Source organism: Neophocaena asiaeorientalis, unplaced genomic scaffold (genome assembly GCF_003031525.2).
Source record: "Neophocaena asiaeorientalis asiaeorientalis breed wild unplaced genomic scaffold, Neophocaena_asiaeorientalis_V1.1 scaffold629, whole genome shotgun sequence".
Lineage (NCBI taxonomy): Eukaryota > Metazoa > Chordata > Mammalia > Artiodactyla > Phocoenidae > Neophocaena > Neophocaena asiaeorientalis.
This window is the reverse complement of record NW_020175468.1, coordinates 5,653,836-5,669,046: the sequence shown is the minus strand read 5'-3', so window position 1 is coordinate 5,669,046 and position 15,211 is coordinate 5,653,836. Positions and strand designations below refer to the sequence as shown.

Genomic DNA, 15,211 nt, shown 5'->3' with positions numbered 1-15,211 from the left:
TTACTTGAATTATACCAGGAAGTCTCTAACCTAGTTTTTTCGTGGATGACAAATTTTTTCCTGGCTATATATTAGAATATATTTATGTAAATATTTTACTGATACTTCCTTTTTAAAAAAATTCAGTATAAACATCTTTGTGTACAATCTTCCTTACTGTTGCTATAATCTCCTAAGCAAAACCTCTAATGCTAGGATTTGCCAGGGCAGACTATTTTGATACATATTGACCAGCAAATGTTCACTCCTACTAATAGGTGTTGAACACAGAATGCTGTGTATATGACAGTTAATTTAAACTGATAACTTTAATGAAATCTCAATCAAAATCCAAGAGGTTTTTTGTCTACCCCATCCCATTTTTAGAGGGGGAACAATGGGGGTGGAATGTGACAAAATTAATATCCTTGGTTTCTGCCAAAGCTCCTGCTTAAAGAGGTCTGGATGAAGGACCATGCATAGAAAAGGCAACGTGACCTGAGCCTGAATGGAAATAATGCAAAGAAACCAATTATTAATTCAAGTTTACTAAGAAACTTTTTGTTACTAGTAACTACTTTTAACACTTTCAGAGTTACAGTAAAACCCTAAGGAATTAAAGAATTAATTAGTGTACAAAATTTCCAATCATGTAAGTTGCAGTATGTTATTAGATTAAAAAAGTCTTTCCGTCTATAAAATACAAACTAATGGTGCTAAATACTACACTGCATACAATGGGTGATTCTGTACATATAACTGAAGCTGGATGGAGGGTGAAGCCATTCATAAGCCTTGTCCAAACCTGTACTATTGTGGACGGCTATTATATGATTCTGATTTCAGGAAATATTAATTGAAGTACAGTCTTATTAAGGCGACTTGCAGGATTCTTCTTGAGTATGTTATGAATTTAGGATAGGAAGCCAACCAGAATTTTCAAATATTTGTCCTAATTAGAGGGATTTTCCTCCCCTTGGTTCAGTAATTGCCAGGCACCTATTAGGAACCAAGCACAGTTCTACACAGTAGAGACAGAATGGTGAAAAACAGCCCTCCCTACGGGGAGGGTACACTGCAGCTGACATCAATTGTTTGTCCATCAATCATTATACTTTTGTTCAAGTCCTGCCCATAACCTTCATGTACGGTAGATGCCAATGATTCTTCTCTTGTGTCACATCTTGAGAATCGGGGCATTCAGAGCTCTGGTATAACCACTGACCATATTTATAGAATACGTTTTCTCTCCTCTGTACCTGTAACCTGATGTTAGTATAAAGAGTTCACCTCCCAACTGGATCTTTAAAAACAGCATTTTATAGAACTTCTCTCCCATGAAGATTCCTTGATGTTTCCAAGTTCTGCAGGCACTTCCCACAACTATGAGCACAGACTTTCCAAGAGAGTTGAAGACGTGGATTATCTGGAGGCCATTCCTCACCTTCCAATTCTACAGGTTCCCTCCAGTGTGGACCCTCTGATGGTAAACAAGATGTGACCTCTGGCTGAAGCCCTTGCAACATATATCACATATGTAAGGCCTCTCTCCAGTGTGGACCCTCTGATGGGTGTGGAAATGTGAGGCCTGGCTGAAGCCCTTACCGCACTGCTGACACGTATAGGGTTTCTCTCCTGTGTGGACCCTCTGATGAGCACTGAGCCCGGCACTCCAGCTGAATTCTTTCCCACACTCCTCGCATTTGAATGGTTTCTCTCCAGTGTGAATTATCTGATGGACTTGGAGATTCGACCTCTGGCTGAAGGCCTTACCACAAGTATCACATTTATATGGTTTCTCTCCCGTGTGGACTCTCTGATGGGCTTGAAGATGGGAGGCCTGACTGAATCGCTTTTGACATGCATCACATTTGAAGGGCTTTTCCCCCGTGTGGACACTCTGATGAGCTTGAAGATTCGAGGCCTGACTGAAGCCCTTCCCGCACTCCTCACATTTATAGGGTTTCTCCCCCGTGTGGACCCTCTGATGGTTGTGAAGATTCAGGCTCCAATTGAAGCGCTTCCCACACACCTCACACTTGTAGGGTTTTTCTCCAGTGTGGACTCTCTGATGGGCTTGGAAATAGGAACTCTGGCTGAAGCCCTTCCCACACACACTGCATCGAAACGGCTTCTCTCCTGTGTGAACCCTCTGGTGGCTCTGGAAGCTTGAGGCCGAACTAAAACCCTTCCCACACTCCTCACATTTGTAGGGTTTCTCTCCCGTGTGGACGCGCTGGTGACTGTGAAGGTTGAAGCTCAGGCTGAAGCACTTGCCGCACTCCTCACATCTGTAGGGTTTCTCCTCAGTGTGGACACGCTGGTGCGTGTGAAGATTTGAGCTACAGCTGAAGCGTTTCCCACAATCTGCACACTTGTATGGTTTCTCTCCAGTGTGGATTCTTTCGTGGGCCTGAAGGTGGGACCTCTGGGTGAAGCCCTTCCCGCACACCTCACACTTATACGGTTTCTCTCCCGTGTGGACTCTGCAGTGGATGTTGAGGTCTGTGCTACGACTGAAGCCCTTCCCGCAGCTCTCGCATCTGTAGGGCTTCTCTCCGGTGTGAATGGGCAGGTGGGCATACAGGTGTGAGGTCTGATTAAAGCTCTTCCCGCACTCGTGGCACGAATAGGGCTTCTCCCCTGTGTGGACTCTCTGGTGAGTTTGCAGGTTTGAGCTCTGACTGAAGCCCTTCCCGCACTCGTGACACCAATAGCGTTTCTTCCCTGGGAGGACACTCTGTTGAATGGGACTAGCTGAGCTATAACCACTGCCCTTCTCATGTGTCCTGTATGTAGGGGACTTCCTGCCCAAGTGTACCTGCTGATGAAGTTCAAGGCTGGTGTGGTCACTGAATCCCTTCTCACGTTCGTTACACTGGTAGGTTTTCGGTCCAGTCTGAATGATACTGCACGGGGCCAGAGGTGATGCCTTTAAGAGATCTCTACCACACTCTCTGTTGCCGTGAGCTTTCTCTCTTTTGTACACCGTGTCATCATCGAGGTGGGGGGAGATACAACTGAAAATATCAGCACATGGAACAAATATACAGAACTTGTTTTTCACTGGAGTCAGCTTACAACTTCTCTGATAATTCTGAGTCCCATTCAGATAGAGTTTATTCCAGGAATTCTGGGCTCTCCCAGTTGGAAATTCTTGATTTTCAATAACATTAGAATGATCCTCCAGAAGAGTCATTAAACAGCTGTCTTCCACAGAAGCCTGAATGGACACTCCTGCAGGGGAATTATGTTGTTTGGGGGACTGAGAATTCTTTCCGTGAATACTTACCACAGAGTCCTGACTTTTGGTTAATTTGCTCACAACGTGTCTCTTGATGTGCCAGCACGAAAGGTCTCCCAATGAAAGGAATCTGACTCCTGTTTCATGAAGAGTCTCCATCTCATTGTGATTCCTGGCTCCTGAAAGGAAAACAGTAAGGAATTAAGGACGGAGAGAGTGACGGCAGCAAGATGGTGGGCTAGGAAGCTCCAGGCCTTTGTTCCTGCCATGAAAACATTAAATAAACAACTAGAGAGTAGTGAAAATGACTTCATAGGAATTCTGAAAAACAAAGGTCTACAGCAACCAAGAGAACGTCCAATCAAGAAAAAGACAAATCTGAAAAGGTAGGATATTTGGGGTCAGTCCAGAGTGAGGTTGCCCATATCCCTGGCAGATCTCTTAAGGATACAGACACGGGAAAGACCAAGGGCCTGGACTGAAAAGCAGCAGCTAAAAGCCAGCCAGAGGCATGGAAGTGTAATACCAAAACGTATTTGATCTACCTGAAAGAACGCAGAAACGGACAAAGAGATGAACAAAATAGATGAGACCTCCCTCAACAAAAGCAACTGCAAATATACTCGGTTTCAGTAAGTATATTATGTGGAAGTGCACTCCCCTAAAATCAAAAGGCAGAGATTGGCAGAGAATATAAAAAGCAAGGTTCAACTACATGCTGTCAACAAGGGATATGTTTTAAATACAAGTAAGCAAAAGAAAAAGGGTAGGAAAAGACGTATCATACAAATATCATGCAAAGCCTAAGAAAGCTGGAATGGCTAAACAGACAAAAAGACTTTACAAAATAGAGCACTATTAGATACAAAGACATTTTATGACAAAAGGATTAGCAGATGTAACAATTACATGTGTGTATGTATCTAATAAAGGCTCCAAAATATATGAAACAAAAAGAGGGAACTAAAATGAGAAATGGACAAATCTACAGACTTGAAGATTTTTTACACACTTATTAGACCATTAAAAAAAATCAGCAAAGCCATACAAGATCTGAACCACTATAACCAAAACGAAACTTACAGGTCACTGCACCTAACTGCAGTACATACATTTTTTTTTCAAGTACATATGCAACATCCATCAAGATAAACCATACCCAGGGCTATAAAACAAATTTTGAAAGATTTTTAAAGACCATAGCAGAATTAAATTCAAAACCAACACGCAGAAAATGCCTATAAGAAATCACATGGGAAATTAGAAAATATTTTGAAATAATAATGAAAGAAAATAGTATCGCAATTTCTGGCATGCAGTTAAACAGCACTCAGATTATTTATAGCTTTAAATACTCATACAGAAAGCAAGAAAGGCCTAAAGTCAATAACCTAAGGTTCCACTTTAAGAAGCCATAAAAAGAAGAGGAAATTAGGAAATAGTGAAAAGCAATTAAACAAACAAGGGGGGAAAAAATCAAGGAAAACAAACTGAATCAAGGAAAAAAATAGAAAAGACAAAACACACCATTGTAAAGCAATTATACACCAATAAAGATGTTTAAAAAAAAAAGACGAGAAACTGCCAACATCAGGCATAAAAGATGGGATATTACTAAAGATCATAAAAGGCATTAAGGGGATATGTTCAACAACTTAAATAAAATATACCAATTCCCTGAAACATACAAATCTGTTACAAGAAAAGCAAAATATGTAAGTAGTTCATGAACTGAAATCATAAATAGAAACATTCTCACAAAAGGACCAGACAACTTCACGGGTGAATTCCACTTAGCACGTAGGAAAGGAATAATACCAGTCCTACACAAATCCTTGCAGAAGGCCAAAAAGGAGGGTATACTTTCTGAGGTACTGTGTTTAATAAGGCCTGTATTACCTTGATATCAAGATAGACAAACACATTAAGTACAAAGAAAATTACAGATCAAAATCCCTACTTAATGTAGGTGCAAAGATCCTAAACAAAGAGAAAACCTTGTTTTTTATAGTACATAAGAAAAGGGTACTGTGTAATAAATAAGTGGGGTTAACCCTAGGAATGCGAGGTGGTTTTAACAGGTGAAATCATCAGTGCTTCATGCTCCTTTAATAGCATAAAGCAGAAGGAGGACAAGATGGCAGAGTAGAAGGACTTGAGCTCACCTCCTCTCATGAAAACACCAAAAATCAATTACTTCTCAACAACCATTAACAAAAAAGACTGGGACCTATCAAATAAGATATTCTACATCCAGAGACAAAGAAGAAGCCATACAAGATGGTAGGAGGGGTGCTTTTGTGATATAACCAAATCCATACCTGCCGATTGGGTGACCCACAAACTGGAAACTAATTATATCACAGAGGTTCTTCCACAGGAGTGAGAGTTCTGATCCCCATGGCATGCTCCTCAGCCTGGGGGTCTGGCATCAAGAGGAAGAGCCCCCAGAGCACTGGGCTTTGAAGGCCAGTGGGGCTTGATTTCAGGAGCTCCACAGGACTCGGGGAAACAGAGACTCCACTCCTGGAGTGCACACACAAGGTCGCATGTGCACTGGGACCCAGGGAAAAGCAGTGACTCCACAGGAGCCTGGGCAAGACCTACCTGTGGGTCTTGGAGGGTCTCCTGGGGAGGCAGGGGTCAGCTGTGATCCACCGCAGGGGCAAGGACACTGGTGGGGGAGCCCCCAGGGAATATTCCTTAGCGTGAGCTCTCCTGGAGGTCACCACTTTGGTACCAAGACCTGCCCCCACCCAACAGCCTTCAGGCTCCAGTGCTGGGATGCCTCAGGCTAAACAACCAACAGGGTGGGAACACAGCCCCACCCTGTGTTCAGACAGGCTGCCTAAAGTCATCCTGAGCCCACAGTCACCTTTTGACATGTCCCTGCCCACCAGAAAGGCCTGCACAAGCCCCTGCACCAACCCCACCCACCAGGGGGTAGAAACCAGATGCAGGAAGAAATACAATCTGTAGCCTGTGGAATGGAGACCCACACACACAGAGAGTCAGACAAAACGAGATGGAAGAGAAATACGCTGCAGACGAAGGAAGAAGACAAAACTCCAGAAGAACAACTAAATGAAGTGGAGACAGGCAATCTGCCTGAAAAAGAATTCAGAATAATGATAGGAAAGATGATCCGAGATCTTGGAGAAAGAATGGAGGCACAGACCAAGAAGATACAAGAAATTTTAAAGAACAAACAGATGAACAATAACTGAAATGAAAAATATACTATCAGGAATCAACAGCAGAATAATAGACGCAGAACAACCAATAAGTGAGCTGGAAGACAGAATGGTGGAAATCACTGCTGCGGAACAGAATAAAGAAAACAGAATGAAAAGAAATGAGGACAGTCTGAGACCTCTGGGACAACATTAAATGCACTGACATTTGCATTATAGGAGTACCAGAAGTAGAAGAGAGAGACAAAGGGCCTGAGAAAATATTTGAAGAGATAAGGGACTTCCCTGGTGGTGCAGTGGTTAAGAATCTGCCTGCCAATGCAGGGGACCAGAGCCCTGGTCCGGGAAGATCCCACATGCTGTGGAGCAACTAAGCCCATGCACCACAACTACTGAAGCCCATGTGCCTACAGCCCATGCTCTGCAACAAGAAGCCACCGCAATGAGAAGCCTGCAACCGTGACGAAGAGTAGCCACTGCTCGCCACAATTAGAGAAAGCCCAGGCTCAGCAACAAAGACCCAATGCAGCTGAAAATAAATAAATAAAATAAATTAAAAAAACAAAAAGAGCCAAAAACTTCCCTAAAACAGGAAAGGAAACACTCAAGTCCAGGAAGCGCAGAGAGTCCCATACTGGATAAACACAAGGAGGAACAAGCTGAGACACATATTAATCAAACTGACAAAAATTAAAGACAAAGACAAAATATTAAAAGCAACAAGGGAAAAGCAACAAATAACATACAAGGGAATTCCCATAAGGTTATCAGTTGATTTTTCAGCAGAAACTCTGCAGGCCAGAAGGGAGTGCCAGGATATATTTAAAGTGATGAAAGGAAAAAACTTACAACCAAGAATACTCTACCCAGCAAGGCTCTTGTTCAGATTTGATGGAGAAATCAAAAGCTTTACAGACAAGCAAAAGCTAAGAGAATTCAGCACAAAACCAGCTTTACAACAAATGCTAAAGGAACTTGTCTAGGTGAAAAAGAAAAGCCCACAACTAGAAACAAGAAAACTACGAATGGAAAAGCTCACTGGTAAAGGCAAACATACAGTAAAGGTAGGATATCATCCACACACAAATATGATATCAAAACCAGCAACTGTGAAGAGGAGAGTACAAATGGAGAATATTGGAAAAGTATTTGAAATTAATAGACCAGCGACTTATAGCAGTCTGTGTATACATACAAGATTGTTTTATCAAAGCCTCATGGTAACCGCAAACCTAAAATCTACAATAGATACACAAAAAAAGAAAGAGGGATCCAAACAACACTAAAGATAGTCATCCAATCACAAGAAAAGAGAACAAAAGAGGAAGGGAAGCAAAAAGACCTACGAAAACAGTCCCAAAAGCATTAACAAAATGGCAGTAAGAGCATACATATCAGTACTTACCTTAAACCTAAATGGATTGAATACTCCGACCAAAAGACACAGACTGGCTGAATGGATACAAAAATAAGACCTGGATATCAACGTATGTTTTCTCCAAGAGACCCCATTCACATCTAGGGCCACATGAAGACTGAAAGTGAGGGGATGAAAAAAGATACTCCATGCAAATGGGAATCAAAAGAAAGCTGGAGCAGCAATACTCGTATCAGCCAAAATAGACTTTAAAATAAAGACTATTATAAGAGATAAGGAAGGGGGCTTCCCTGGTGGCGCAGGGCTTGGGAGTCTGCCTGACGATGCAGGGGACGTGGGTTCATGCCCCAGTCCAGGAGGATCCCATGTGCCATGGAGCGGCTGGGCCCGTGGGCCATGGCTGCTGAGCCTGCGCGTCCAGAGCCTGTGCTCCGCGACAGGAGGGGCTTAAAAAAGGGATAAGGAAGGACACTACATAATGTTTCAAGGGATCAATCCAAGAAGAAGATATAATGATTGTAAATAAATATATGCACCCCACATAGAAGCACCTCAATATATAAGGCAAATGCTAACAGCCATAAAAGGAGAAATTGACAGTAACACAATAATAGTGAGGGACTGTAACACCCCACTTACATCAATGGACAGATCATCCAGCCAGAAAATCAATAGGGAAACACAGGCCTTAAATGACCCATCAGACCAGATGGACTTAACTGATATTTATAGGGCATTCCATCCCAAAGCAACAGAATACATATTCTTCTCAAGTGCACATGAAACATTCTCCAGGGTAGATCACAGGCTGGGCCACGAAGCAAGTCTCAGTAAATGTAAGAAAACTGAAATCATATCAAGTATCTTTTCTGACAACAATGCTATGAGATTAGAAATCAACTACAAGAAAAAATACTATAAAAAACACAAACACATAGAGGCTAAACAGTACGTTACTAAACAACCAACGGATCACTGAACAAATCAAAGAAGAAATTTAAAAAAAACCTAGGGACAAATGAAAGTGAAAGCACAATGATCCAAAACCTATGGGACAAAGCAAAAGCAGTTCTACAAGGAAGTTTATAGCAATACAGTCTTACCTCAGGAAACAAGAAAAATCTCAAACAACCCAACTTTGCACCTAAAGCAACTAGAGACAGAACAAACAAAACCCAAAGTTTGTAAAAGGAAAGAAATCATGAAGACGAGACCAGAAATAGAGACGAAGAAAACAAAAGATCAGTGAAACTAAAATGTGGTTCTTTGAAAAGATAAAGTTGATAAGCCTTTAGCCCAACTCATCAAGGAAAAAAGGGAGAGGGTTCAAATCAATAAAAATATTTACACAGAAGAAAACAGCATGAAGGAGAAACTCTTACAATTGTCTGAAAAAAATGTGAATAAGCATTTGACAAATTACCATACCCACACATGATAAAAATGCACATTAAATTAGGAAGAGAAAGGAACTCAGTCCATTAAGGACACTAAAAAATCACCTCCAGTTAACACCATGCTCAGTGAGGAAAGACTGAATGCTGTCTACCTGCAGTCAGGCAGAAGGAAACAAAAGCCATACAGATTGGGAAGGAAAGTAAAATAATGTATTTACAGAAGTTATAAATCTATATATAGAAAAATCTTTAGGAATGTACAAAAACGCTTCTAGAACAAGTGAATATAGGAAGATTGCAGGCTACCAGAATTGATGTACAAAAATCAACTGTATTCCGACAGAAGCAAATAATTGAAAAACAGAATTCCATTTATATAGCATCAAAAAACAAAACACTTCTGAAAAATTAGAGATACAGTTCCTATACGCTACATGCTATAAAAGGTGACATTGTGATTTGTAATAAATGTTTCATCTTCTTCCATGGTTCCTGGCTCACAGCTCCCAAAACCCTTGGAATTTCCTGAGAGATAAGAGCAATCAGAGCATCTCTTGTTCTAATATTTAGTCTTTTATCCTCTGTTCCTGAAATGGCTTCAGAGCCCTAAGGGTGAAATGGGTGTCTTCTTATTCATGATGAGCCCTGGGATGCTGAACCTATGATTAAGGCCAACCAGATCTTCAAATTTACTCAGTTGAATTTTGTTTTTTTATCAGATTGGTGGCAGTGACAAGATCCCAAGTGGAACTTCTGAATGCATTCAGAAGAAATACAGGCACGGCGCCCTGGAGAACCATTCTGAGCTCAGTCTTTCTTGCCGTTTCTGAGGGCTGCTGGTACATGTTATAAGTGTTTCAGAAATTGTGTGATATCTCCTGCTATAAAATGTCTGTCACCTAAACTGAGGCTCACACCAAAAGGACTGAACCCTAGCGACAGGGAACTGCCCTCACTTCTCAGGCAAAGGTAGCAGCAGTAGAATCTATAGATTGTGGGGCATGTGGATGAAGTCCATTCTGCTTCTGCAAAGAAAGACCCCTCAATGCCAAACTTTTGCCACGCTGAAGTCCTTGTCACCTGGCAACAGTCTGCTTCTGTATCAGATAAACTGAGACAGGTAAACAATGGCTGTAAATTCAACAAACAGTCGGGGCTCTGGGAAAACCAAGATATATGGCCACTTGGTTCTTCCCAGCTCCCTGGCAAACCCCCTTTTTTGGTGTTTGCATTCCTTCACCCACCATGGTGCATTTAAAAAAACATTTCTTTTTAAAAGTCAAAACTCTGTACAGCTTGGCGACTATAGTTAATAATACTGTATTGCATATTTGAAAGCTGCTAAGAGTAGATTTTAGAAGTTCTCATAACAAGAAAAAAAATTATAACTGTGTGGTGACAGATGTCAACTAGACTCATGGCGGTGATATTTTTGCGACATACACAAATGTTGATTCATTATGTTGGACATCTGAAATCAATGTTATATGTTAATTATATCTCAATTTTAAAAATTAAAAAAGAAAAACTATCTTTGTCCCTGGAGGCGTCCTCTTTCTGGACCCTTTGAATACTTTGCAGCTGGACTTCATTCAAGTGCCACTCACTATGGGTCATCAGTCTGGATGTTTTCCAGATGGTAAAGCCTTTCCCTGCTGCAAGACCAATGCCCTCATCGTGGCAAAGAAACTATTAAAGAAGGTGTTTCCTGCTTGGGGTACACCTTCCACAATCTCCAGTGATCTATGTACCCGCTTCACTGGGTATATCACACAGAAACCTTGTAAACTTCTTGGAATGATCACTGCCCTACTGGCTTCAATCATCAGGCAAGGTCAAGAGAACTAATGGAAAAAAACAGATTCAAGCAAAACGAGTGTTAATTATGTGGGACGACATGAACTGGGGAGGATGCTCTGATATTTTCGTTTTCCCCTTTTAAGGAGACCTTTTCTCTTAAGTTATATATGACTTACAGAAATCTGGTAAAATATACCTTTGTGAGCAAAGATGAAACATCTACTTTTTCTCCCTACCTGATCCTTCCAGAATTCAGAAAGTCTCTGAGTACCCTTATTTTCCTGATAGAATATTTGTTCACATAAGTTCAGTAAGAATCTGTTCTCCCTGTGACAGGACACAGTTAGAAACACTGGCTGTATTACCAAGGTTTTGACTGAAATGTCATATTTGAGATATGCGTAGACTCATATATGACCACACAGCTTCGTGGAACTACTTGGAAAAATCGAACTGGTACCTTGCATACACGGTTCCAGGAAACCAGTCTTAAAAAAGAGTTTTTAAATAATCAGGCCAAATTTAACACAAACCTTTTTTTTTAAAAAAAAAAAAAAGGGAGGTGGAGTAATTGTAGAGAAAAAAAATTATGTTTCCACCTTTGTAGATATTAGATTCTAGTCCTGCTAATTGTCTTGGAGGTAATGTTATCTGTAAACTGGACCGGATCCTGAATGTTTTCTAGTTTCCTCAAATATCTGGCTCTGACTCACCAAACTAACACTTGCAATTTTCTCCTACCCTTCTGATTTGGAATCAGGAAGAAGGCAGCCCCCGAGCTCCGTCCGAAGGGACCTCACCAAGTGCTCCTGCCCACTGACACTGCAGGGAAACTAGAAGGTACTGAACCCTGGATGTACATCCCACGGCTACAAAGACACCCCACCTGACACCAGGTCCTATACAGATGCTGGGGACCTCCAAATCAAGGTGATGGGCGAGAAGTAGCTGACACCAAGGTCGACTGCTTCTGCCCAAGAAGCCAGATCCAGACTTTACCTAACCGTGAAACCCCTTCTTTCCTTTACTCTGGCATTGGCCTGCAGAGATTATGCCCTCATCTGCATCCCCCAGGCCACTGCTAAGGGGGGTTAACCTCTGGAATTTACAATAGATTTTCTCCCAGCCTGAAATATAAGTTAACTGACCCCTGGCTTGAATAGGCACAGGCAATTCAAGCAATTCAAGCAATTCTTACAAATGAATCCATTAACAGTGCCACCTTCATGGAAGTAGTTTGTGCCCTGACAAGACTTATCTTTGTCTGTGGTGGTTATGTTTCTCCTTGGGCCTACAGATGCCTAGATGGCTGGTGCACAGCTGGGCAATGCCTCTTGGTTATCTAACCGTGCCCCTACCTGTTCTAGAAAGGACCTACCAGGAGGCTTTTCATGATTCGGGGCTTGCTTCCTTTGGTAGGGCCTTACTTCCCCGATTAGGAGTAGATATAAATGAGACTGTCATCAGAAACCACTCCTTAACTCTTGAAGAGACTCTTGAAGAGACTGTAGATTTCACTGCTAAGACATTAGCTGCCCAGCAGAAATATGTGGACCCTCTGGCCAAGGCCACTCCTGATAACAGGACAGCCCCTGATTAGCTTTTAGCTGAAGGAGGAGGTGCCTGTGCTGTGGCCAACACCACATGTTGTACCTGGGTTAACACTTCTGAGGAAGCTGAAACTCAGGTACAGAAGTTCATTGAGGAGGCCACTGTGCTTAAGAAGATGACTCTTTTGATACTATACATAGAAAACCCTAAAGACGCTACCAGAAAACTATTAGAGTGCATCACTGAATGTGGTAAAGTTGCAGGATACAAAATTAATACACAGAAATCTCTTGCATTCCTATATACTAACAACGAAAGATCAGAAAGAGAAATTAAGGAAATAATCCAATTTACCATCACATCAAAAAGAATAAAATACCAAGGAATAAACCTACCTAAGGAGGCAAAGGACCTGTACTCTGAAAACTATATTTAAGGCACGAATGAAAGAAATCGAAGATGACACAAACAGGTGGAAAGATATACCATGTTCTTGGATTGGAAGAATCAATATTGTCAAAATGACTGTACTACCCAAGGCAATCCACAGATTCAATGCAATCCCTATCAAGTTACCAATGGCATTTTTCAGAGAGCTAGAACAAACACAAAAGACCCTGAATAGCCAAAGCAATCCTAACAAAGAAAAATGGAGGACTTCCCTGGTGTGCAGTGGTTAAGAATCTGCCTGCCAATGCAGGAGACACGGGTTCGAGCCCTGGTCCAGGAAGATCCCACATGCCACAGAGCAGCATAGCCTGTAGGGCACAGCTACTGAAGCCCGTGTGCCTAGAGCCCGTGCTCCACAACAAGAGAAGCCACTGCAATGGGAAGCCCGCGCACCGCAATGAAGGGTACCCACTGCTCGCCACAACTAGAGAAAGCCTGCGCGCAGCAACGAAGACCCGATGCAGCCAAAAATAAATAAATAAAATAAATTAAAATCCAACAAATCTATGGTTACCAAAGGGGAAACGTGGGGGGTAAGAGGGATAAAGTAGGAGCTTGGGATTAACACACACATACTACTATATATAAAATAGATAACCAACAAGGGCCTACCATATAGCACAGGGAACTCTACTCAGTATTCTGTAATAACCTATATGGATAAAGAATCTGAAAAAGAATGAACATATGTATATGTATAGCTGAACCACTTTGCTGTACACCTGAAGCTAACAACATTGTAAATCAACAATACTCCAAACAAATTTTTAAAAAAGGAGGGGGGGAGCTTCAAGATGGTGGAGGAGTAAGACGTGGAGATCACCTTCCTCCCCACAAATACATCAGAAATACATCTACACGTGGAACAACTCCTACAGAACACCTACTGAACGCTGGCAGAAGACCCCAGAATTCGCAAAAGGGTCTTGGTGCTCTGGCCAGGTGTCAGGCCTGTGCCTCTGAGGTGGTAGAGCTGAGTTCAGGACACTGGTCCACCAGAGACCTCCCGGCTCCATGAAATATCAAATGGCAAAAACTCTCCCATGCAGAATAAAGAAAAAATAATGAAAAGAATGGAGGACAGTCTTACTGGGGCAACGTTAAACACACCAACATTCGAATTACAGAGATCCCAGAAGAAGAAGAGAAAAAGAAAGGGACTGAGAAAATATTTGAAGAGATTATAGTTGACAACTTTCCTAATATGGGAAAGTAGGAAGTACAAAGAGTCCCATACAGGATAAATCCAAGGAGAAACATGCCAAGACACATTAATCAAACTATCAAAAATTAAATACAAAGAAAAAATATTAAAAGCAGCAAGGGAGAAACAACAAATAACATACAAGGGAATCCCCATGAGGTTAACAGCTGATCTTTCAGCAGAAACTCTGCAAGCCAGAAGGAAGCGGCAAGACGTATTTAAAGTGATGAAGGGGGTGCTGGGAAGATGGTGGAAGAGTAAGACGCAGATATCACCTTCCTCCCCACAGATACACCAGAAATACATCTACATGTGGAAAAACTCCTACAGAACACCTACTGAATGCTGGCAGAAGACCTCATACCTCCCAAAAGGCAAGAAGCTCCCCACGTACCTGAGTAGGGCAAAAGAAAAAAAAAGAAAAAACAGAGACAAAAGAATAGGGACAACACCTGCACCAGTGGGAGGGAGCTGTGAAGGAGGAAAGGTCTCCACACACTAGGAAGCCCCTTTGCGGGCGGAGACTGCAGGAGGCGGAGGGGGGAGCTTTGGAGCAGTGGAGGAGAGCGCAGCCACAGGGGTGCGGAGGGCAAAGCGGAGAGATTTCCGCATAGAGGATCGGTGCCGACCAGCACTCATCAGCCCAAACGGCTTGTCTGCTCACCGGCCGGGGCAGGCGGGGCTGGGAGCTGAGGCTCGGGCTTCGGTCGGAACGCAGGGAGAGGACTGGGGTTGGCGGCTCAAACACAGCCTGAAGGGGTTAGTGCACCACGGCTAGCCGGGAGGGAGTCCAGGGAAAAGTCTGCACCTGCTGAAGAGGCAAGAGATTTTTTCTTCCCTCTTTGTTTCCTGGTGCGCGAGGAGAGGGGTTTAAGAGCGCTGCTTAAAGGAACTCGAGACGGGCGCAAGCCGCGGCTAAAAGCGTGAACTCCAGAGACGGGCGCGAGCCGTGGCTAAAAGCACAGACCCCAGGGACAGGCGGGAGACGCTAAGGCTGCTGCTGCCACCACCAAG

At 42.6% G+C, this 15,211-nt stretch overlaps 1 protein-coding gene across 7 annotated transcripts in view; it reads right to left on the bottom strand.

Moving 5' to 3' along the window:
* Positions 1-511: 511 nt before the first annotated feature.
* ZNF235 (zinc finger protein 235) overlaps positions 512-15,211 on the bottom strand; it is a 50,256-nt gene continuing 35,556 nt past the window's right edge. For all 7 annotated transcript variants that reach the window (XM_024768574.1, XM_024768573.1, XM_024768571.1 and 4 more), the window contains one exon: positions 512-3,402. In XM_024768574.1, the coding sequence (XP_024624342.1) occupies positions 1,433-3,402 (1,970 nt within the window). In that variant the 3' untranslated portion in view covers positions 512-1,432. The remainder of the gene's footprint in view (positions 3,403-15,211) is intronic.